The sequence below is a fragment of the Chiroxiphia lanceolata genome, chromosome 1 (genome assembly GCF_009829145.1).
Source record: "Chiroxiphia lanceolata isolate bChiLan1 chromosome 1, bChiLan1.pri, whole genome shotgun sequence".
Lineage (NCBI taxonomy): Eukaryota > Metazoa > Chordata > Aves > Passeriformes > Pipridae > Chiroxiphia > Chiroxiphia lanceolata.
Genome location: NC_045637.1, coordinates 28,170,427 through 28,192,546, shown reverse-complemented (window position 1 = coordinate 28,192,546; position 22,120 = coordinate 28,170,427). Strand labels below are relative to the sequence as shown.

General features: G+C 43.6%; 2 protein-coding genes and 1 long non-coding RNA gene across 4 annotated transcripts; 1 reads left to right on the top strand and 2 right to left on the bottom strand.

The window, feature by feature from the left end:
- The first annotated feature begins 1,641 nt into the window (after nucleotides 1-1,641).
- On the top strand, nucleotides 1,642-16,166 carry E2F5 (E2F transcription factor 5). Its single transcript, XM_032706727.1, has 9 exons — nucleotides 1,642-1,859; nucleotides 7,968-8,077; nucleotides 8,294-8,455; nucleotides 9,741-9,784; nucleotides 11,509-11,573; nucleotides 12,499-12,763; nucleotides 13,466-13,670; nucleotides 14,100-14,142; nucleotides 15,432-16,166. The coding sequence occupies exons 1-9, from the start codon at nucleotides 1,734-1,736 to the stop codon at nucleotides 15,456-15,458; spliced, it is 1,047 nt and encodes a 348-aa protein (XP_032562618.1). The 5' UTR covers nucleotides 1,642-1,733; the 3' UTR covers nucleotides 15,459-16,166.
- LOC116796307 lies at nucleotides 12,703-13,922 on the bottom strand. The gene is made up of 2 exons (XR_004360315.1): nucleotides 12,922-13,922; nucleotides 12,703-12,812 (listed from the first exon to the last, which is right to left on the bottom strand). It is a non-coding gene; the product is annotated as an uncharacterized LOC116796307 (long non-coding RNA).
- RBIS (ribosomal biogenesis factor) lies at nucleotides 16,122-21,381 on the bottom strand. Of its 2 annotated transcripts, none has more exons than XM_032706789.1 (3): nucleotides 21,219-21,381; nucleotides 17,620-17,736; nucleotides 16,122-16,291 (listed from the first exon to the last, which is right to left on the bottom strand). In XM_032706789.1, exons 1-3 carry the CDS (start codon nucleotides 21,336-21,338, stop codon nucleotides 16,223-16,225), a joined length of 306 nt encoding a protein of 101 aa, XP_032562680.1. In that variant the 5' UTR covers nucleotides 21,339-21,381; the 3' UTR covers nucleotides 16,122-16,222. The 2 variants fall into 2 exon arrangements, with proteins under 2 accessions (XP_032562680.1, XP_032562671.1); XM_032706780.1 differs by lacking the exon at nucleotides 21,219-21,381 and adding an exon at nucleotides 18,466-18,654 and having other exon boundaries at nucleotides 16,127-16,291.
- Between the last annotated feature and the right edge of the window lie 739 nt (nucleotides 21,382-22,120).

Here is a 22,120-nt window from a genome sequence, read left to right as displayed (position 1 = left end):
TGGAAGCAACAGCAAAGCAAAATAAAAGGCAGCCCAACACCTGAATGAGGTGCCTGCAACAGCCTGGGAAAACAGCCCCCACTCCACAGGGTGGAGATGGAGGGCTAGGAATTGTATAGACATTATAAAAGGGTAAAATTCCAAATTGGGGGGGCGAGGAGGGGGGGACACAACACACAGAGAAAACAGGCAGCTGCTTCAGCTCTGGCTCCTTGCATCCAGAGTTCTCACACCTGACCCATGAGAACACCATGAACAAGCCATCAGCACTGAAGGGGAGGTGTCTGCACTGTGGTACTCCCAGCTCAGGTAGGATAGAGCTGTTAAGGATTGTTCACTTGGAATCTGTGCTATTGGTTGATGATATGTAAAAATTAATACATAGTGGCAATGGTTAGCAAGGTGCAGGAACCAACTTTAATTAACCAATTGTGTTAATGAATGTTAGTCCAGTAAATATTGCTGTGAATTTTAAAATTAGCCTAATTTATTCTTCTAGCAGAATCCTTGATCTGCTAGGTGATCTCTTGATTCCCTGATACCAATATATCAGTTCTCTAAAGGCAGAAGAAAATCTATTCTTGTGCTCTACACACTCCTTCAGAAACTGCAGTATGTGAGGAAATACTCACTTGGAAAACTGGCCTATAGTATTTTCATGGGTATCACTGGTGCAGAAAAGTTGCACCACTTGAGAGTGTATTCTGTCATGTTTATCTAGTATTTCCTTGAGCACTTCTTTTTTCTTTGCTTATTATTTGACCAAGCTACACTTTGGGTGAAGTAATTGAGTAACTGGAATGCACCATGAAGTTGAAAGAACTTACTCTTACCCTGATTCAGTGTACTAGTATCTCCTCTGAGTTTTTACTCCAAAATTTTTGTTCTGAAACTTTTCCGATTTCATCAGAGGGAGTTGTTACAATTTTTAGCATAAATTCTTTCTATTCCTTGCTCTTGGCTCAGAAATCTCATACTGCAGTACTTGAGTACATGCACGTGTTAGTACTGCTTGGAATGTTTGTTTTTCTTGTGGCTAACTGGCATCATTTCCCTCTTTATGCTTACATGGCTCCCTTAGAGATTTTTAATAAGCATTTAAATGATTTCTGGCTTTGAAAAGTTAAAACAATAAAAATGTGGTGCAGGCGAAAGCTGTGCCAAATTTACTAATTCATGAGGATGAATTTTAATCTGACATTACTGTAAGGTATAAATTAATAAATAGATAAAAATATAAACAAATTGGAAACTCTGACCTCATCAGATACAAGGCATGCTCTCGTGCATTAATCATGACAACTTAAAATCAGTTCTGCTGTGTTAAGAACTGGCTGGAGGGACTTTCACAGCTTCTCTAGTTTTATCTACTTTTTTACCGAGGGAAAGAAGTGTACCTGCAGGAAGGTTAAGGCCGAGTGTATTTAGACACGAGTGCAAGGGACTGACTAAGCATCCGAAATTCCCTGTGCCTCTCGCCAGACCATCAGCGCGAAAGCCGGCCCGGGCCGTGCCAGCTCAGTGTCCTCCCTGTCTGCGGGGCCCGGCCCCTGTTCCCCGGCCGGAGCGGGCCCGTCCCTCGCCCCCCGCGGCCCAAACACGCCGCTGTCCCGGCAACGGCGGCGGCGTCACTTCCTGCGGTTCCGCCCCTCCCTCCGCCGCCGCGCTGGGCCGGGGCCGCGCTCCGCGCTCGGGCCGTTGCGGCGGAGGCGACACGTGGCCCCGCGGGCGGCATGGCCGCGGCGGCCGAGGCGGCGGGCGGCGGCAGCAGCCGCCACGAGAAGAGCCTGGGGCTACTGACCACCAAGTTCGTGTCGCTGCTGCAGGAGGCCAAGGACGGCGTGCTGGACCTCAAAGCGGTGCGAGGGCGGGGGGGAAGCTCCCGCGGCACCGCCGGGCCCGGCCGGCGCCGCGGCCCCGCCGCGCTGCGGGGAGGGCGGTGCATCGCGGGGGCCGGGCCGGGCCGCCCGCGACCTCCACACCGGGGCCTCCGCCGGCCAGTGACGGGCTGAGGGATCCCGGAGGTGGCTGACAGCCGCCGCGATCGGCTAAAATACGCGTCCCGGCTCTTTATCAGTAGGGTATAATGGGTACCGTGCATTAAATATAACTTATTGAGGGTGTTTTTATTCACTATGTGCAGTTTTCGGCTCCTCCGTTCAAGAAAGAGAAGGAGCTACTGGAGAGGGTCCAGCAGAGGGCCGCAAAGATGCTGAAGGTCTGGAGCATCTCTCTTATCAGGAGAGACTGCGGGAGCTGGGCCTGTTTAGTCTGGAGAAGACTTGAGAGCAAATTCATTAATGCATACAAATATTTTAAAGGCAGGGTACCAAGAGGATGGTGTGAGATTCTTTTCGGTGGTGCCCAGAGACAGGATGAGAAGCAGTGATCACAAACTAAAACACAAGAAGCTTCACCTCAACGTGAGAAAGAACTTCACACTGAAGGTGGCAGAGCACTGGAACAGGCTGCCCAGGGAGGTCGTGGAGTGTCCTTCTCTGGAGACGCTCCAAACCCACCTGGATTCCTGTGTAACCTGCTCTAGGCCCTTGTTGGGGGTTGGACTAGATGATCTCCAGAAGTCCTTTCCAACCCTAATGATTCTGTGCTTTTTTTTACTGCACTACATTGCTCTCTGCACTGGCTCTGTACGGATTGCTGTTTAAACCTGTTTCTCACCCACCCCCTTGATGTTCTCTTAGCAAGAGAAAACCATGTTGAAAACCAGACCGTCTCCTTGGTCTGGTTGGTCATTATATGTGTATGAAAGATGCTGAATTGGCAGGGTAGGTGGCAAATCATCATCATGCCCCTCTGCAGCCAGCCTGCCACCTCTGAGGCATGAGGGCATTTGGGCCGCAGCGGCAGGAACATCTTCCCAGTGATGCCAGGGGACCAGCCTGCCTTGGCCAGGTCCTTATGCTGGGAGGTCGCTTTGTTGCAGGAGGGATCCTTGGCACTGTGTCCTGCTTGGCAGCTCCCTGGAGCATGCTGCCACGCTGGCCCTCTGGGCTGTTGGAGTGTGCAGTGCATTGAGGCAAAGGTGTGTAAACCTGGCTGGTTAAGGTAGGTCAGCAAACTGCTGAGGAGTTCAGCAAAGTGCAGTAAGAGGCTGGCTTGGTGCTTTGATTACTCGAAGTGCTTTCTGGAAAACTGACCTATTTGTTGATTACTCTTAATGGGCCCTGGGAGGTGACTGGTGTTCTTGGAGCTTTTTTGTGCATCTGTGTTCAGAGGGGTAGCACTTCAGTGATGCTAACTGTGGCTAGTGGGACTTCAGGGTGAATAAAGAAGGACACTGATAGGTTTTATATTCTTCCTTTAGTAATGCTGTGGTCTGGACAAGTTGATTAGCTCCTTAGTATTTAACTGCCTCTTTCTTAAGTAAAAAAGAAGTAAGCTGTCCCCATCACGAGGATTGTTGTGCAGCTTACTTTATTGTCTGCCATGTGCTGAGAGATGTTCCAGGTCAGTCTGAGAAACAAAACATACTCAGTTTGTAAGATATTGGACCAAAAAGCGTGGCCTTAAAGTGCAAAAGAGGATTGATTTGAACAATGAAGTTGGGCTAAAGCACGATGGAATAGTGTTTCTGGTTCTCTCTAGTGAGAAAGGTACCTACTCAGAGGGAATGGGTTGGTGGCACTGCAACCAGTCACTGACATTTCTGCTCAAGGCCCACTGGAGACTGGTTTCTGAATTTGCTTTGTTGGAAGTAAATACGAACTACAGTGCATAAACCGTTGGTATTTCCATAAACAGTGAGTCACAACATACATTTCTGTAACTGGTTTTCTCATAAATAAGCTGCATATCTAAGGAAAAATGAAAAGCAGGAGGCATGTGTGCGTTATTTCAGTGTGCTCAGGGAACTGAAGAACAACAGGCCAGTCTTGAAATGGAACAGAGTGTTCCAAGAAACGATTTGTGCAGTGAACACCCTCAGGTGTTTCCCTGCTGATGGGTACTGACCATCTGATGTGCTGCAGATTAGTATTTTCTGTATCAAAACCAGCACTAGGAAGAAAATGTAATTTGGAAACAAATGTGTTTCCAGCTTTGTGATTTAGCAATTGAGAAGGAAAATCTGTTTCTGGGACATTTTCTGGTGATCTTTGAATACATCTATAAATATAGCTTACTGGTCTGGAAGAGGACACTTTGGAAATGTTTTAGTGCTGGACACTTCTCTGGTAACATCTGACAAATTGTGGGAGTGAAAGTGAGAATTTACTTGAAGTTTGAATTTTACAGTGTTTACTTTAAAATCGAACAGCTATTCTAGAATAATGATGTAACTGTCGCTGAATAACCCTGTATAAAAAATCTAGTTATGGGATTAAACTTAAAACATTAAGGGATGAGATAGAAAAGAAAGAAAACAAAGTTCCTATCTGCAGCAACCCACGAATTGCAGGGAAGAGAGAAAAAGAGCAAGATGAGTGAATAAGGGATAAACCACCTGAAATGAAGCCCAAAAAATCATGTATTCTTTTCAGTTCATAGCATACAGTTTCTTCTGCCTTGATTTCTTAAATGGGATTTGTTTCTGGCAGAATGCCATCCCTGCTGTAATGATGGTTAAGTAGTGTTCCTGATCATCAGTGCAAAAACATCAGGTATTCTAAGATGGACTTCTTTTTAGAAGTGTATTGATCAGGTGCAAATAACAACTTCCTTACACTTGCCCTACTCCACAGGAGAAAAAAGAGCCTGTCCATTAGATTTTACATTCCCTTAGTCTTTATGCATGCGGTGATATTCAGTACTTATACTTACAGGTTGACAAGAACACTATTCAATTTAAAACTCCCACCAAACTGTTGTTGGCCTTCTTGGGGAGAAAATGTTATCTGCTAGTGGCACAGTGCAGAAGATGCAGGACCTCTTTCCTTTGACACTTGGTGAGCAAGCAATCATTGCTGCCTAGTACTTTGTTAAGCTTCTTAATAATCACTGCCACAGTGTTCTGTCGAATTCTTCTGCTCTTCGGATGTTAACACAGCAAATTTTGCAGCTGATGATTCATGGTGCCTTTTGTCAGTTCTCAGGGAGCAAAGTTGTGTGAGGGCACAGACTCCCAGTTGCCTTTTTTCTGGCTGGTGGTTTTATTTCTGAGCACGGTTTTGTGTGTCTCTGTGCGTGCCTGCAGCTGAAACTGAGCTGAGCAGTGTGTTTTCTGTATCCCAGGAGTTGCACAACCTGAATGCACACAGCACTGAAGCCCAGTGCTTATACGTTTTTCTTCTAGCTCTGTGAGACACTCATATAGTGCTTGTCTTGAATACATACGTAGTCAAAGTATGAGGAGATACTAGGAGAAATTACTAGAGTCCAGCAGTTTTACATTAGGAAGATTTTATGAAGGAACTCCAAATACAAATGATTCAGAGGATGGAATGTGGAAGCTATGTCCAGCCATGTTAGCAGGGCTGTTGTAGATGTCCCTTTCTTTACATAGGCTGAGAAATGATGAGTTTTAACAGTATTTTTGACAACAGGAGATTTGTCTCTTTTAATTATTGAAGTCATTAGTGGGTGGTTTGTGTGGAAGACTGACCCATGTACCTACCAGAAGGTGTCGCACTGATAACTGCTAGAATGTCAAAGAGGAACTTTTCAATTCTTTTTAGAATATCTGTGAAACAGCCCGTTAAATTTTTAGAAGATCATTAGATTACAAGATGAGCACCAGAAAGGTAGTGAATGGCTGGATTAAACCTCCCAGTTTGGGAACTGGCCCCAGCTTCTTTGTTGGAATTCTTGTTTTAAGTAGTTGAACTTTGTAGCAGTGATTGAATTATATACAGGGCTAGTCAAACCAAATACATATGTAACTGTGTCCTTCATTTTCCTATGAAATAAACCCCTGTCCTGGGGTTCCGGAGCTTGGTTTGCAGCAGTGGTAAATTTCTGCTGCTGGTGTTAATGGAGCTGTGCTTTGGGCATACAAAATGCAATAACATTTAGAGTAGAACAGTTACTCCAACTTTGAAACATCTGGAATTGGGTACACAAAATTAGTGACTTTTATTTAAAGTCTTAAGCTTTGGTATCATAGCTACAATTTTATGTACATTGGTATTTTTTACTACCAGCACATCTTGAAAATACATTAAGATTAATAAAGCATTTACGTTTTGTAGACAGGCCTTTGAGAAAATTTCAAGAGGCAGTTAAATTTGTCTGCAGAGCAGTTTTTTCATTGTTGAAACTAGGAGCGGTAGACTAAGTTCTCGGTCAATATGTAGAGCAATGGGAAGAGAGCAGAAAGTTGAATAGCAGCTGTTTAAGTGTATGTTGTCCATTCGTTGCACTGAATAATGTAAACAGCTTATAAAAATTGTGCCTCTGAAGACTGTGAGATACATGAGGTGCTGATTAAACATTGTACAGATGGCATCAGTTTTGTCACTGTCTAGATTCTTAAGGTTCTCTTGCAGTCCTTGGAAGCAGTGTGTATGTATACAGCAAAAATAGCAGGTTAAGATAGCATGTGCATACCTGCTGATTCGAGTGATTGAAGAGCCTGTTTCTTTGGAGAGAACTGAACTGTGCGCTTTTTATGTATTTGCATGTATTCTGTTTGATAAGAAAAGATTTTAACAGACTGTTGCAGAAGACCATATGAAAGATAAATGTTGCTAAGGGTATCAGTAGAAACACTGTTTAGTGGGGTACATCACTGTCAAGGAGAAGGAGCAGTGTTCATATCTCATGGCTATAAGAGTATTTTTTTAAATCTCTATTTTTTCATTTTGTCCTTTCAATTTTACTTAAGTAGAAAAATGAAAAAAAAAAACAACAACAAAACGTACTACTAAGGAAATGGATTTGTGGTTGTCTCTCAAACATACATGCTTACAAAAACCATTAATTTAATAGATTGTTGGAAAAACTGAAATAAATCATTATCTTCCTATAGTGGAAATTAGTTTACCTTATGCATTAGTTCTAATTTGGGATGCAGAAGTCTTTGCTACCTATCCTTCTCTTTATTATTCTTCTCTTTTAATTTTTTAAATACATATAATTCCTTGTAATCGTTGTATCTAAGTGTCCTGAGTAGCTACAAAGTCGGACTCCTCTTTGCTTTCTCTCCTTTTAGCTAATGTTCTTTGAACTTGACCTGCCTTTCAGCATCAAAGAGCTGAGGGTGTGGAAGGCAGGAGTAGCTCAAGTTTGCTTATTTTATCTTAACTCTTTGCATCAGGTGCATAAAAGTCACCATGGAGAGAGATAAGGGATGAAGCAGAGTTTCCTCTTCCTGGTGCTCTGCTTTGCTCTGAGAGGTGAGCTGTGACAGCCCTCAGACACACTGTACAGATAGCTGAGTGTCAGTGGGACATCCCTGTGAGCTGTGCTAGTGTCCTGGTGCCTGTGGAACTGTTTGTGGTGCTCAGGGTGACACTGAGTGAGCCCTTGTACACTGTGAGGTGGATTCGTGTGAGGACAATGATGGCCTGAAGTACTGCAGCTCTCCTTCGGCCACTTTGTGAAATTACAACCCTGTTGATTTGTATCCCAGTACTCCTGAAGCCAAACAAAAGCTTCAGTACTTTGTGTCAACAAAAGGGATGGTAAACTTAGCATGTCCTTGGCTCAAGAGGCTTGCCCCACTGCAGGGTGTTGCTGTCTACCTTCCCTACTTTTTCCTACCTTCCCAAAAGAGCACTGCAAGCTTCTTCGTGCAGTTGAACAGCACATGGTCCAGACGCTGAACACGGTTTTGGCAACGCATGTGAATATACCCTCCTGTCCAGGAGGCCTTCAGCAAAGTGACTCCTCCATGTGGTTTGCAGCACTACCTGCAGGTGCTGAACTTTAGAATTAGTGATGGAATATCTGGCTCTTGAAGAGTGGAACCTTCTCCCTTCAGAATGACATTACGTGGCATTTTTCCAAGGGAGTGGCTTAACTGTCTTTTCCTGCAGCATGCAAGTTGCTGATACTTGTTCTCTTGACAGGCTGCTGATACGCTTGCTGTGAGGCAGAAGAGAAGGATCTATGATATCACCAATGTTTTGGAGGGGATTAATCTCATTGAGAAGAAGTCAAAAAACAGCATTCAGTGGAAGTAAGCCATGTCAATTCTGCAAAATTTTCATATGCTCAAGAGCAACAAAAATTGCCTCTTTCCACTTCTGACTAGATATGACACCACAAATGCTCATTTCCTTCATATTGAATGTTAGTAGATTTTAAAAATGTTGAAAATAGACTTAAGAAATTATCATTGCCTGTTTGCTTTGATTTTTACTTGTGGTTTCATGAACCCTTTTACCTTTTTAAGAGGAGTAGGTGCTGGCTGCAATACAAAAGAAGTCATAGACAGGCTGAGGTATTTGGAAGCTGAAATTGAAGATCTAGAGCTAAAAGAGAAAGAATTGGATCAGCAGAAACTGTGGCTTCAGCAAAGTATCAAGAATGTCATGGATGATTCTACAAACCACCAATATCCTTTTAAAGTAATTGTGTGCCTCTCGGAACTAGAATTAAAGCAACAGCTAAGGTGTAGGTAATTGATAAAGAATAATGTAGTCTCTTTTATCCAGAAGAAAGGTAAGGCAAATATTTTTTCAAGTTTTTCTCAAAGAAAGAAGATACAAATTTTATTTACATGGCTTTTTAAATTCTGTGACTGTGATTGGTAACATGAAAATAAGTTAGCATATACATATGTATTTTTAAGTCTGTAGTATAATCCTGGTGTCTTACTTTAAGAATTGGACTCACTGACTTAAGAATTGGACTCGATGATCCTTGAGGGTCCCTTCCAACTCAGAGTATTCTGTGGTAGTCTATACTGCTTTCCAGCACTTGAATTTATACCTTGTTACCACTGCTTTACATGAATCTGTTTTGTGTTGCTTCGTTCTCCTCCAAAGATTAGGCTATCACCCAAAGATAAATTGAGTTGACAGTGTCCTGAAACTTGTTGGGCTTGAAACTGGGAAAAAAAATCCTGTGTTTAGATAACCCATGAACAGAGAGTTCTAGCTGCATAAGCATGTGCTTAGCTATCTTGCAAGATACTGAGCAAAACAGACACCTGAGACTGGGAGCAGGAAAGTGCCCTTCTTATAGAAACTACAGCACCAGTGATAAGTATTTAAACATTAGGGGACTTGCTATACAGAAACTGGTTGTGTAAAATGGATTTTGTAGTAAAGGAGATTGAGGTTAGATGTTAGGAGAAACTTTGCTTTGGGAGAGCTAGCACTGGAATTCACCTCCCAGGGAGGTAGTGAATTACCCATCACTGGAGGTTTTCCAGAAGAGGGGAGGCAGACATCTGTCTGGAATGTCTGAACAGTGGATCCTACCTTGAGGCGGAGGAATGGGATGGGAGATGAACTCTGAAGTTCCCTCTAGCAGTCATTTTATGTGATTATGGGAAGTCCTGATACATACTTGAATTCTGTAGTGTCAGTGAGATAAGTGGTGTTCTTCAAAACAAGATTTTACATGTTCTCCCTGTTAGGATCTCTTCTCAAGCAAGCTACACAACTTTTTTTCTTTTTGTATTTTCTTTGTAAGTACAGGTTTTTTTCTTTGAAAGACAGAACTCTTCTATTTTTAACTATTCATTCTGAAAGACAAAAATTATGCTTTGATTACACCTCTGAGTAACAATAGTAACTTTATAGTTTAGACTCAGTTTGGACAAACTACTTTTAAGGGGCAACACGTACCAGTTCTACGTTGCTTCAAGAAAAATGTTCCTTGACATACATTACATTTTCATATGTCACCCATGAAGATATCTGCAACTGCTTCAATGGTAAGTTGCTGCTGTTAGACTGTATTTCTAAAGCAAGGGATTTCCTGATATTCCTCTTGAAAAATGACTTGCTTTTTCCTTGCAAGTATTTTGAATTTAGAAGTACTCAATACTGATGTCTCATAACGTTCATGACTGCCAAGTTCCAGCATTTTCTAGTTGTAATTACAGATTGTACTGAATAGAAGCTCAGCTGGAGTCCTGGTTTTGGATGCCTTTTTTGGTATTCATACTTTGCAGCAGCTTGCCTCAGGCCATTAATGGAACCAGAGACAGGACATGTGGGTCCAACGCACCAAATGAACCAGACAGATCCAAATTTCATACAGTTTCTCTGGTGGCAGTTGTGGTCAGAGTTCCTGATGATGCTGTATAAATGGAGGCAGACAAAGTACAATGATGGAGCTGCTAAATCAAAAGGATTCCTGTACAGGTTTGAAGAAACTGCCAAGAATTGCTGGCAGAGGTTACTACCCTTGACATTCTTTCCCGATCCCAGGTCACCTAAGGGAAGATTATTGTTGTTCAGCCTCCAGCTAGGCTTAGAACCATCTCAAGGAAGGCTGTTTTTTAATAAAAATGCAAGATTAGAAAACTACTGCAATGTTTAACAAAAAGGAGCTGTAACTAAAAAGAATTAGCCGTTACAAAACGTGGAGGCACCTGGCATGGCACTCAGATAGTACTTCACCTAAGTGTCTTTTAGGAGGGAGAGAAAGAAAAGTGTTATTCCGAATCAGTTATGGACAAAGGGGAAAGGCAAGTGACCTGCAGTGTTGTGCCAGTTCTGTGGAAGTAATTGTGATCCCCTGACTTCAACCAACACATTTTAATGTGCATAGTAAGCCACAGGTGAGTTTGATAGCCAGCTCTTAATATCCCAGTTGTGCTTTGGAAGCCGTGAGCTTAGATACTTGGAAGTGCTGGCTTTGAAGATGATCATTAATACCTTTTTTTCCTTCTGTCAAATCTTTGTAGTCAAAGTCATAAAGTGAGCTAGACCAGAGAACTGATTTAGCTAAAGTAAGTCATATGAGGAGCAGCTGAGGGAGCTGGGCTTTAGCCTGGAGAAAAGGAGGCTCGGGGGAGACCTTATCACTCCATACAACTACCTAAAACATGGCGGTCGGCCTTTTCTCCCAGGCAGCAAGTGATAGGATGAGAGGATGTAGCCTCAAGCTGTATTAGGGGGGGTTCAGGTTGGACATCGGGCAGAATGTCTTCATAGTAGGGTTGTTAAGCATTGGAATAGACTGCCCAGGGATGGTAGAGTCACCATCCCTAGAACTGTTCAAAAAATGACTGGACGTGGCACTTTGTCTAGTTGACAAGAGGATGAATCAGTCACAGGTTGGACTCAGTCTTGGAGGTCTTTTCCAACCTAAATGATTCTTTGATTCTGTGAAAAAATTAATTAAATATTTTCACCTTATGTTACATATAAAACTAAAAGATAAACAGGTAAAGGAAATGGTAAATCTTGTACTGCTGTGAGAAAAGGTTCTTGCAACTGTGACCTAAGTATTGGAATTCTGTGATTTATATCATGCAATATACTTGGATCTTACAGGTACTATGCAAGTTTTAGCACAAGTTTATATATGCTGAATTATGTATTTTAAGTGGTCTTAGAATATTACCATCTCTCATTTGAGGGGGTACCATGCAAGACTTAGGAAAACTATGCACACTTTACACTTATTTAAAAATTGCTTTTTAACCAGGAGATACACTCCTAGCAATTCAAGCACCTTGTGGTACACAGTTAGAAGTACCTACACCTGAAATGGTATGTACTGGTTTCTTGTTTACCTAAGTGTTCTAGAGGAACAGTGGAAAAGAAGAGCTATCTTAGAGTGGAGGATTTATCTCTGTCCATGTGCAAGAGGAGGGGGGAAATGATTAGGATTGTTTCAGTTGAGAAGGGAGAGGCTGGATGGGAAAAAGTGGGGTTTGTACACCTATATGGTAACTGTCTTCTATTAAAACCAAGATACATTAGGGTTTTTTTACCATTTCTTCTTTTTTTTTTTTTAAATGTTGCAACTTCCAAATGTGCATAATTGTCATGAATTCCCTTGAGAATTCATTGATAGAGGCTTTTATCTGTCAAGTTTCTCCTTTACGTTGTTAAAACGGATCTTTTACAAAAAAGCCTTTTAGATTTAGTGGTAGGTTTAGTTTAGATTTAGTCTCATGGTAGTAAACTGGATAGAGAAACAGACTGCAGTCTCGCTTTAGCCAAAAGACTTAAATGGGTAAGATTAAAGTAGGAGGCCAAATTATTTACCTCTGTCCATCTTTATTTTTTTTTGTTGTTGCAGTGCTCAGTTTTAAATAGTGTTTACATAGTTGGGAGAGATCGTTGTATGAAGCATGATAGCCACTGTGCTTGTAGAAGGCTGAAATTCACCTGAGAAGTTTCACAAGCTATTTTTAGTGAGGCTAAGCACAGTCTAATATAGTAAAAGCATCCCAAGCTAGAGCCATGAAGCTGATCAGTGGTACTATCTTTGTCCATCTCTGTCGAAATCAGTTCAGGCAAGGCAATGGTAAGGTTCTCTGCAGGACCCAAGTTAGCAGCTGTGATGTTGGGCTTTATTTTTTTTTTTTTTTTTGGTCAAGGACCAAAACAGCTGAACTTAGTCTTCATCACCTTGTACAGTGTCGAGTTCTCAAGGAACAGTAACTTTCATAATACACCACCTTTACAGGGACAGAATGGACAGAAGAAATACCAGATCAATCTTAAAAGTAGTTCAGGACCTATCCATGTGCTGCTTATAAATAAAGAATCAAGCTCCTCCAAGCCCACGGTGTTTCCGGTTCCTCCGCCCGATGACCTTGCACAGCCCCCATCTCAACCTGCAGCTCCAGCAACTCCACTTAAACCCACTACAGATCCCCCAAATCCACCAGAACATGACCTGAACCAAGGACGAGAGTTACCACAAACACCAGCTGCGGACACACGATCAGGTGGATCCAGGGTTTTTTCCTACCTCCAATGGGGTGGGGAGGAAGGCAGCTAGAGGAAAAGAAGAAACTGTTAGGAAAGGTGATAGACAAAGGAAAGTTCAAGAATTTGCACAGCATAGCAGCTGTCTGTTGACAAACTTCCCCAAGGGCTTACTAACAGCTCTCAGGAGGTTACAGAGACCCCTCTTCCTCTTTGTCCGTTGAAACACATTCTTCCCTCATAGCTTATCATCTTATACTGAACAGGTTTTGGATGTAATCCTGTTTCTTATTTTGAGGTGTTTCTCCAGAATGCAATATGGAGCAAAATTGCAAACCTCTGATGGAGGATATTACTTGAAATGTGTACCTTTTAATGAGACTGATAATACAGGCATCCGTTCCAGCTTTTGTGCCACAATGTCATTTACCTTATTCCACACAGAGTGAGAGACAGCCTGAATATCAGGTATTTTTTTCATAGTAATGGTAGGGTAATAGGAAAAGATGTAAGAAAATGCTATGAGTGGTACAACTGCATTTCTGAGGGTCCTGATTAACCTTTATTAACCTTTAATTAATTAACTAATTAAGTTGTGCCTGTGCCTGTGGAAGGGAGAAACTCCTCGCACCTGATCCCAGACACTGGCCGTGTTCCCAAAGACAAAAGTGGGTGCAGATGCTTTGTGTTCCATGTCTCCATAACATGCTTTCTGTCCGCAGATGGCAGCGTGCAGGCGGGACAGCGCAGCTCCTGCAGCCCCCTACTCCAGCCTTCACGGAGCTGGCGCTGTACCCCAACCTTTCAGGAGACGGTGCCCAAGCCTCAGCCATCTCCAGTGACTACCAGGGCTTGCTGGCCTCTGGATGTCAACTGTATTCTCCAGCCAAACTCATTTGACATTGCAAAGGATGGAGGAGCCCACAGGTAGGGAGCAGTAGCTCCTGTTTGAATGTTTATACTGGTTTCCTTGAGCCCTTCTTTGCGACCAAGTTACCAATGAGTTACAGACAAAATGACAGGCCTCTGTTTATCTCCTGGTGAGCCACTGAGCCAGCTCTCAGTAGCAACTCATTTTGAGCAAATGAGTTTCTCTGCCACCAAGTAAGCTTCATGTTGTATATGGCTCTAGGGTTATAAGAGACCAGTGGAAGAAGGTAGTGTTGGGGGAGGGAACTGAGGGATACAAAGATAAATATATTTACATGTACAGGCATGCTATGTCGCCGCTCCTCACTGCATGAGCCACACTGTTCTTTGCAGTTCAGTATTTAATGCAGCTAATATGTGTTGACTTCTATAAACACGTATTAAAAAACCCCACGTATATAAAGCATGTGCTCCTGTTTTTCACAGGAAATATCAGTGGGGATATATGATGAACTCATGTCTTCTGACGGTAAGTATTTAGCATCTTTTCTAATATCACAAGTAGCAGCATGGTTTTTGTGGTGAACAGCCCTTAGGAGGCATATGTTAAATCTGAGCCAAGACTCAGTATGACAACTACTCTTTTCCCTGTATTGCCTCCTCTGTCATTCTTGTCTTTGCTCCCTTTTCTATTCCCTGCAACAGTTTAACCATCAAAATATGAAACCTTAATCCAACAAGCACTTACATGCATGAATAACCACCAGTCCTTAATTCAGGGACAAAGAAAGAACAGGCTGATGACTAGTGTGCTGCCTTAAAAAAAAAAAACCTTAAAAAAAAAATCTGTTTTCATTCTTTCTGCCTCAGGCTTCCTGCAGGTGCTTAAATAAATATTTCAGAACTAGTTACATGCCTGTGCGCAGAGTGATCCGTGGCTTGCTGCGGTACACTAATAGAACAACGTTACACCATTTTCTGCTGTTGCACCTCAGTGGCCATAAGAGTGGCAGCACTGAACCACAGCTGCTAAGGTTCATGTGCTGACTGCCTCTCTGCTCAGTCTCTCTGAGGTGCCAGGCAAGAGGTGAGCTCAGCTGGTGTTGTTCCTTTTGCCCTGTGCTCTGTAAGCAGCCTGTGCTATATCGCCCTCCAAGCAGACAACCTCAGCTCCTGCAGAAAGAGAGTGTGTAATTATAGATAAGAGGTACAAGATGGGATTCTGTGAATGTGCCAATATATGGTCCAAATGGAAACAGTCTCCGCTTCTAGGGCAGGTACAGCAGCCCAGCTCATCTACACTATGTGTTAGAGTTCCTGCGGTGCTTGCATGAGGGCTGAGGCTTCTCTTCTTGCATTCCCCCACAAAGACAGCACAGAAAAACTGCTAGCCTTCATTTCCCTCTGTAAAAATAGGATAATAGTTACTTCCTGACTTATTGAGGCAGATATGCAATATTGTAACAAGAAAAAGGAATATAATATAAATTATGCTTCTCATGAAAGTTTTCAAAAGCTGCTCAAGAGCTCTTTTGCTGCAGGAGAAATTAAACCCATATTCCACAGCTGTCGCTCCATTCCAGCAAACTCAGTTAAAATACCAAGCAAAAAATGGTAGATAGGTAACTTACTGCCTTAGTTTGAAGGCAGTACAGATATTCACAGTAGCATACCTAGCGTGCTTTTCAGATTATCAGGACTATTTTACTTATGAAGACTAACCTTTTACTGGTGATGACAAACATACTGAAGCTATGAGATAGGGCTGATATTCCAAAAAGTGTTTTAATTTAAACTAAACTATTCCTTGCTTTACAGTTTTCCTCTCTTACGACTCTCTCCTAACTCCCGGAGATGACTTACACTTTAACCTGATGATAATGAAGGAGTCTCTGTGATCTCTTTGATGTGCAGATACTATATTATTAGATATTGTGTCAACCAGACCTACTTTCTACCTCTAAATATAACATCTAGACTTCTTCATAACCTAAGTATTTGAATAATGAATGTATAACTTCTTAGTTCCTGACTCTGGGAGTATGTTCCTTTTTGCTTCCTTAACTACTTCACAAAACAAATTCAAGAACAAGAAAAAAGGGCTCTTATCAAAAATTCTGGCACTTTTTCACCCAAGTGTTCTCTGTGTAATCCAATTATTTGAAGCTTTCTTTAGTATAAGAAAAGCAAAAATACTTTTAGCCTTTGATCATTTTCTAAAAAATGATTAGGCTTCTTGCTCACAGTTAACAGCGTTTTTCTTTGAAGCTTTACTGCAAGAGCTTGTATATTCTTTTTTTAACCTTTCAAACAGTTTTGAAGCTTTCACTGCCAAGTTGAAAAGTGAAGGGTATCAACTGTGAGTTATGCTAAATTGTTTCAGTGAACAAATTTTGTGAAGTGCCTTCTGTTTTAGCACTTTAAGTTTCTCACACTGACTTCTGACATTCCCACTTTCCTAGATGACAGGAAAGGTCTGTTTGTAGTTGTATTAAAGTGTGCCAATACTTGTATATTAACAAGATTTTTTTTTAATAAAATTCTTCAAACAAACCCATCAGTATTTGTGATCTTTCATTTCTTGCAATCCCTTCATTGTCCATTTTACATTACAACTGAGATAATAGGTTTGTAGCAGCATCCACATTTGCTGGTTCCTCTTCCAGATTTCTGGAAACCTGAAAAAAAAAGTTTCAGTTTAAAGTAGAAAGCAATTTCTTTTTACTCTGCTTGAAAAAAACCAAACTAATAAATACCCAATTGTCTAGAAGATTAGTTTGTCTTTTATATATTTAATTTAGGCTAATTTTGCAGTCATCCTTCAATAATTTGGGGGATTACAGGATTCACTTAACTTGACAGTGCTTATGCAGGAGAAATACAAAGTGTCATGCCAGTAACAACATACATGGCCCAGAGACAGGCTCACCTTTTAGTTCAGAAACTGCTCTTTACATTTTTACAACTTTGGAGAAAATACTATTACAGCCTGGGTCATCAAATTGGGCATTGTCATGTACAGCCCTACTAGCACAGGAGCAGCAGTAAAGTCTGAATTCTTGGAGGAATAAATAGCAAGCCAGCAGGGACAGGGCCACTGGCACCAACTGCCTTGAAATCTGGCTCAGCCTCATCCCGTACTGACAGCACTGTCACTTATGTTTCATTTGTCCCTCAGCCTCTTCTTAATGTATTTGACACTTGTTTTGTCACTCACAGCCATACAGAAATCTGATCACCTCAGGCACAGGAAGTAATATTGAACTCATGTCCACATCTCCAAACAGCTCCTCCTTCTGACAGCCAGCATGGATTCATCTGTACCTCATCCTGGCCTGCTGCTTTCTCTCTCCCCAAAACTGCCCAGAGCATCAGAAGGAGTCAGCATAAAGAGTTTATATGGAGGAACTTGTCAGGAATTAAACTCTGTAAATTAATTCTTGTGTAAGATTGCATGTAGCCCTGTATAAAAAACTAAACAAAAGAAGGCAAGTGAAACACTGTCTTGAACCCTAAGCACTGCAGGCAAAACCTCTAGTACAGAAATTGCTGTTTTAGGTGTTGGTACTTCTGATGAGGGAACATGAAGGCCTAGGCATCAGGAACAGAGAGAGACAGAGCTGTTTCAAAGCACTGTCCGGTGCTTCAGGTTGGGAACATCCAGGTTTATCCTCTCAGTGTCTATTCATGGGCAGACATAAGTCTCAAATCAAAGCGCTGGGACTAACTTTAAAAAAATAATTTAAAACCAGCTGGAATAATTTAAAACTATGTTTTGGAAGAGTGCTTCAGCTTGGCTGCCCACTCTCTTCTCTCTCTAGTAGTTATATAGCATTTGAACATGCTAACCAGGTTTCAGCATTACCACACAAATGAAATTAATAAACTGGGTTTATAGCTTTAAAGCAATTGCATGATTTGCCTCCAGTCTTAGAGCCAGAATATAATGCTTTAAAAACACACAAATTCATTTCAGTCTCCTCAGATTTTTACAAAGGGAAATTACCTGTTGAGTCTTCTGAGGTTCTGCTGAGGTGCCTTTCGATAGCTGCTGCACTTCTTTCTGAACTTCAGCAAATGCTTTATTTATTGCACTAACTTTTTCAGCATTTTTAATATTTATCTGGGAGGGAAAAAAATACACACATTGGTATTTTTAACAAAAATTCCACTTACATGTGAAATTGCACCATTTTTGTTCAAGTATTACGCAGACAGTATTATATTTCTGTCTTCCAATATTGCTCTTCAGTATGTCTGTCTGTTACTTAATTAGGCCACCTAGTCTGTACTAATAAATTTAAAGGGAGAAGGTAGTTAAACTTATTCTATTGGAATGGGAGCCCACAATGATCCAGAAACAGAACACAGAGAAAACAAAAGCCAGGCTGTAGACAGGCCCTGCTATATTATATATAAATTGTCTCTGCTGCTCTTTCCTGCTCAGTGGGAGGACTCCTCACACTCTACCCTTGGTCCAACATGAGGTCCCTCCTATGGGAGACAGTCCTTCACACTCTTGTCCAGTGTGAGTCCTTCCCACAAGCTCCAGTTCTTCACAAACTGCTCCACCATAGGTCCCCTGTGGAGTCCCAAGTCCTGCCAGGAGCCTGCTCCAGCATGGGCTCCTCTCTCCATGGGCCCACAGGTCCTGCTAGGAGCCTGTGACTTCCCACAGGGTCATAGCCTTCTTCAGGCACCCACCTGCTCCAGCATGGGGCTGCAAATGGATCTCTGCTCCACTGTGGACCTCCACGGGCTGCAGGGGCACACCATGGTCTTCCCCACAGGCTGCAGGGGGAATCTCTGCTCTGACACCTAAAGCACCTCCTCCCACCCCTTCTTCACTGACCTTGATGTCTGCAGAGCTGTTTCTCTTACAAATTCCCACTCCTCTGTTCTGACTGCTGCTGGTGTTGCGCAGATGTCCCCCCCATTTCTTAACTACAGTATCCCACAGGCACTGCCAGTCCCTGCTGGGCTCAGCCTTGGCCAGCAGTGGGTCCGTCCTGGAGCCGACTGGCATTGGCTCTGTTAGACACAGGGGAAGCTTCTGGCAGCTCCTCACAGAAATCACCCCTGTAGCCCCTCAAACCCAATACAATTTGCAAATGATTTTGCCATTTTGAATTTCTTCCAGTGGTTTGCCTTTCAACATCACACCTTGCATCCTACTTGTTGGTCTGGCCAACACCTACCAGATTTTGCCACATTTTTTTAAAGAAACTCTATGGCTGTAGCAGACCAGGATGTGTATCTCTGGGCATCTCAGCCTCACTTTTAGCCCAAGTCTGCCTTTATAAGTTATTTAATCAAAGATGCTTGCTTTTAAAGGGGAAGAGCTAAAATGCGGACATGTGCTACGCTTTGGAGGCAATTATCCATGGTAGAGGAGCAAGGTGGATGCAAGGGGGCATAAACTCTTTCACCACTGCAGCTGGTCTCACCCCTAGCACCTGTTTCTTTCAATGTCTGGAATGGGATCATAGCCAGATAATGGCCTTTTACATTGCAGATGTTCCAGAAGCACACTCATAAGTTTTCAGGCAACCTCAAATTTCAGGATACCTACTGTTGCTAAAGGCTAACCCTATAATTCACCTCTCAGCATTTTACACAGGCAGAAGCAAACCATGCATACTTATTTTGCTTTCAAAGCCTCCATAACTTCAGAGCATGCTTACATTAACAATAATTCCATTTATTCTGAGTGACCAAGAGAACCAGTATTAAGAAAGCAGTAGCAAGAGGCTGATAAAACAGGCCTACTCAGATTGGCACTTTAATCCATAATAACTTGGACAGTGGCTGTAGAAATACGGACCCAGCTCCAGTCGGAGGAGGGACTGTGGGTAACACAATCGACAAAGATCTTGGGCTTCCCATCAAGCCCTGTCACCGTCTTCCAGCTTCACAGGGGTGTTAAAAGGATCCAGTCAGTTTCAATACCTAATTTCTCAGCTGCTCAGGCAGGACTCCTCCATAGAAAGAGGCTCTATAGCTGGCATAGGTATCTACATCAAAAGTTGTCTGAATAGTTATAATGGGATTTTAGCTATTAAAGAATAAATGTATTTTAACAATTTTTTTCCTGAACGTCTTCCTATACTGCTTAATAATAAGTAAATCCTATTAAGCCCAAAGGCTTCATGCATTAAAGAATACAGCTTCAAACACAGAGAATAAAATTTTACTCCTAATAAGCTTCTGACTTTTCATGAATATGGTTTTAAACCTGTTTATCCCTTTGTTATACAGAACACTCTAGACTAAGAGGAGATGCGACGCCAACAACATGAAATTGTTATTTCCAAAGTTTGTTAAATTCCTGTCTGTTCACCAGATTAATTTGTTAAGTGGCTTTGGCTTGCAGGAGGAAATCAGAAACAGCCTTTTCTTAAGAGCTGTTTAACTCTGTTTGTCCAGCAGACTGCAACTGTATCGAACAGGAACATTAAGCCATTATTAACATTAAACGTTCTGCTTTTATTACTTTTATTATCTGATGCCTTCCTACAGGGACAGCTGAACTCTCAGAACACACACCTCAGGCTGGAGGCAGGGTTTGAGGAGAAGATACCATATAATGACTCACTGCTACCAATAGGAAAACTCTTGCTTAGATCACCCCCCATTCCCTCTTCCCCTGCATCGCTCGCAGCTCTGCGACCCACTCTCTCCCTCCTCTGGGCTGTGCTCCTCTCCAGACATGAAAATGACAGAATAATATTTTTGCTTCTTTACTTTTTCATTGCTTTAGTGTGTTAACTCACAGAAGCATCTGCAGACCATCTCCAGCCCATCTAAGCTGCAAGAAGTCAAAGAGGAATTAAGAGCAAAACATACAACAGTGTTTGTTCCTAGATCTGTTCACTGCATCTCACTGATACAGTTTTACTTGACAGCTGAGGCAAATAAACAGCTACTGGATCAGAAGCAGCTCCATCCTTTCTAGTTCTCCCCCACCAAAATGTTTCTCTTTGCACTCGTTCATAAATAAGCTTGTTCAACTCACCAACCCAGCCCATAAAAATCCAAAATGCATTTTTAATTGCTTTTGCTGCTGATTTAGCAAGTTAAATCACCTAGTAGGTGATGAGTTTCCGAGCCAGCATCAAGGAGAGCTGTGGAAACAGAGCCCAGAGCCTGGGGCTGGGCTTGGGAACATGATGGAAAGGAGCAGGACGTGCTGCTAACACGGCCCAGTGAACGTGAACTCACTGAACTGCTGATGCTCCCTTTAGCATCGCATGTCCGAGATGCCATCAGACATTTCCCAAATGACACCCGTCAGGAAGAACCATTTGAAATCTTCTCTGGCAGATGCTGCAGATCAGTCAGATAAACTCCCTGCTCTTCTCTTTTTGCAGATTATGACATCCACATATAAACCTGATTTAGGGTGAAAACGGTGCGCTTTGCCACTCTGCCCGGACACACACTGTCCCTAAAACAGCTCGATTTAATCAGTCCCGATTTAATCAATCCCGAGAGCTTTCCCCGCCCCGCAGCGAGGCCTAAAAGGAGCAAATCCCGCGGGGCCGAGGCCTCCCGCAGCGGGACTTGGCCCTCCCTGCCGTGGGACGGCACCTCCGCGCCACTCACCTGCTTCAGCGCGGAGGTGACGGGCCTCGCCTTGCCCTTGGCCTTGGCCCTGAGGGCGCCGCTGCGAGCGATGCTGAACACGCTGCCGGCCTTGGCGGCCCCGCCGCGGCTCTTCGCCATGGCGGCGGCTCCGGTGGGCGGGCGGTGACGTCACACCCGGGGCGTGACGCCGGGAAAGCCGCCAATCCCCCCCAGCGCTGCCAGCGGGGGGCGCAGCGCCGTGCGCGGCCGCCAGGGGCGAGCGCCGCCTCGGGCGGGCACCGCGGGAGCGGCGGTGCTTCTTCCCTGTCCTTTCCACTTCCCTGTTCTATTCCTTCCCCTTCTCTGTCCCCTACCTGCCCCTTCCCTGCCCTTTCCCGGCCCAGCACGGCCCCGGTCCCGGCCCCGCCTGCCGCTCCCGCGCTTTCCCAGCCAGGTTTCCCAGCACAGAAAGGCTGAGAGCTCCGTGCGGCGCGCCCGCCGCCGGCTGAGCGCCGAGTCCCGAGCACCGCGTCGCCAAAGCACGTGCCCGTAGGCAGCACCCGGGCCATAGTATAAAGAATAAATGCCCAGTGGGTTGTGGGGACACCCTCCTGCCTCCACGGGCCCCGCTTGGGAAACGTGGAATCTTTCTATGGCCGGTTCCAAAGGGAATTGGGGTTCGCTCCCTGGGACTAAGGCGGGAGGGGATGCAGCGGTGCGCGCTTCGCTTTACTTTCGAGAGGGGCGGGGGTGACCCCAGGAGTGGAAACAACTTCCCCATCTTTCCTCGTCGCACAACTTGTGCTGTAGCGGGACGGGGACTAGCGGAGGGACAGCGCCTTCCCTCTGTTGGAGCGGGCCCTGGAGAGATGGCACTGCAGCCCCGGGCGGCCCCGACGGTGCTGGGCGCACGCTGGGCGGTGGAGGGCTCGGGCCGAAAG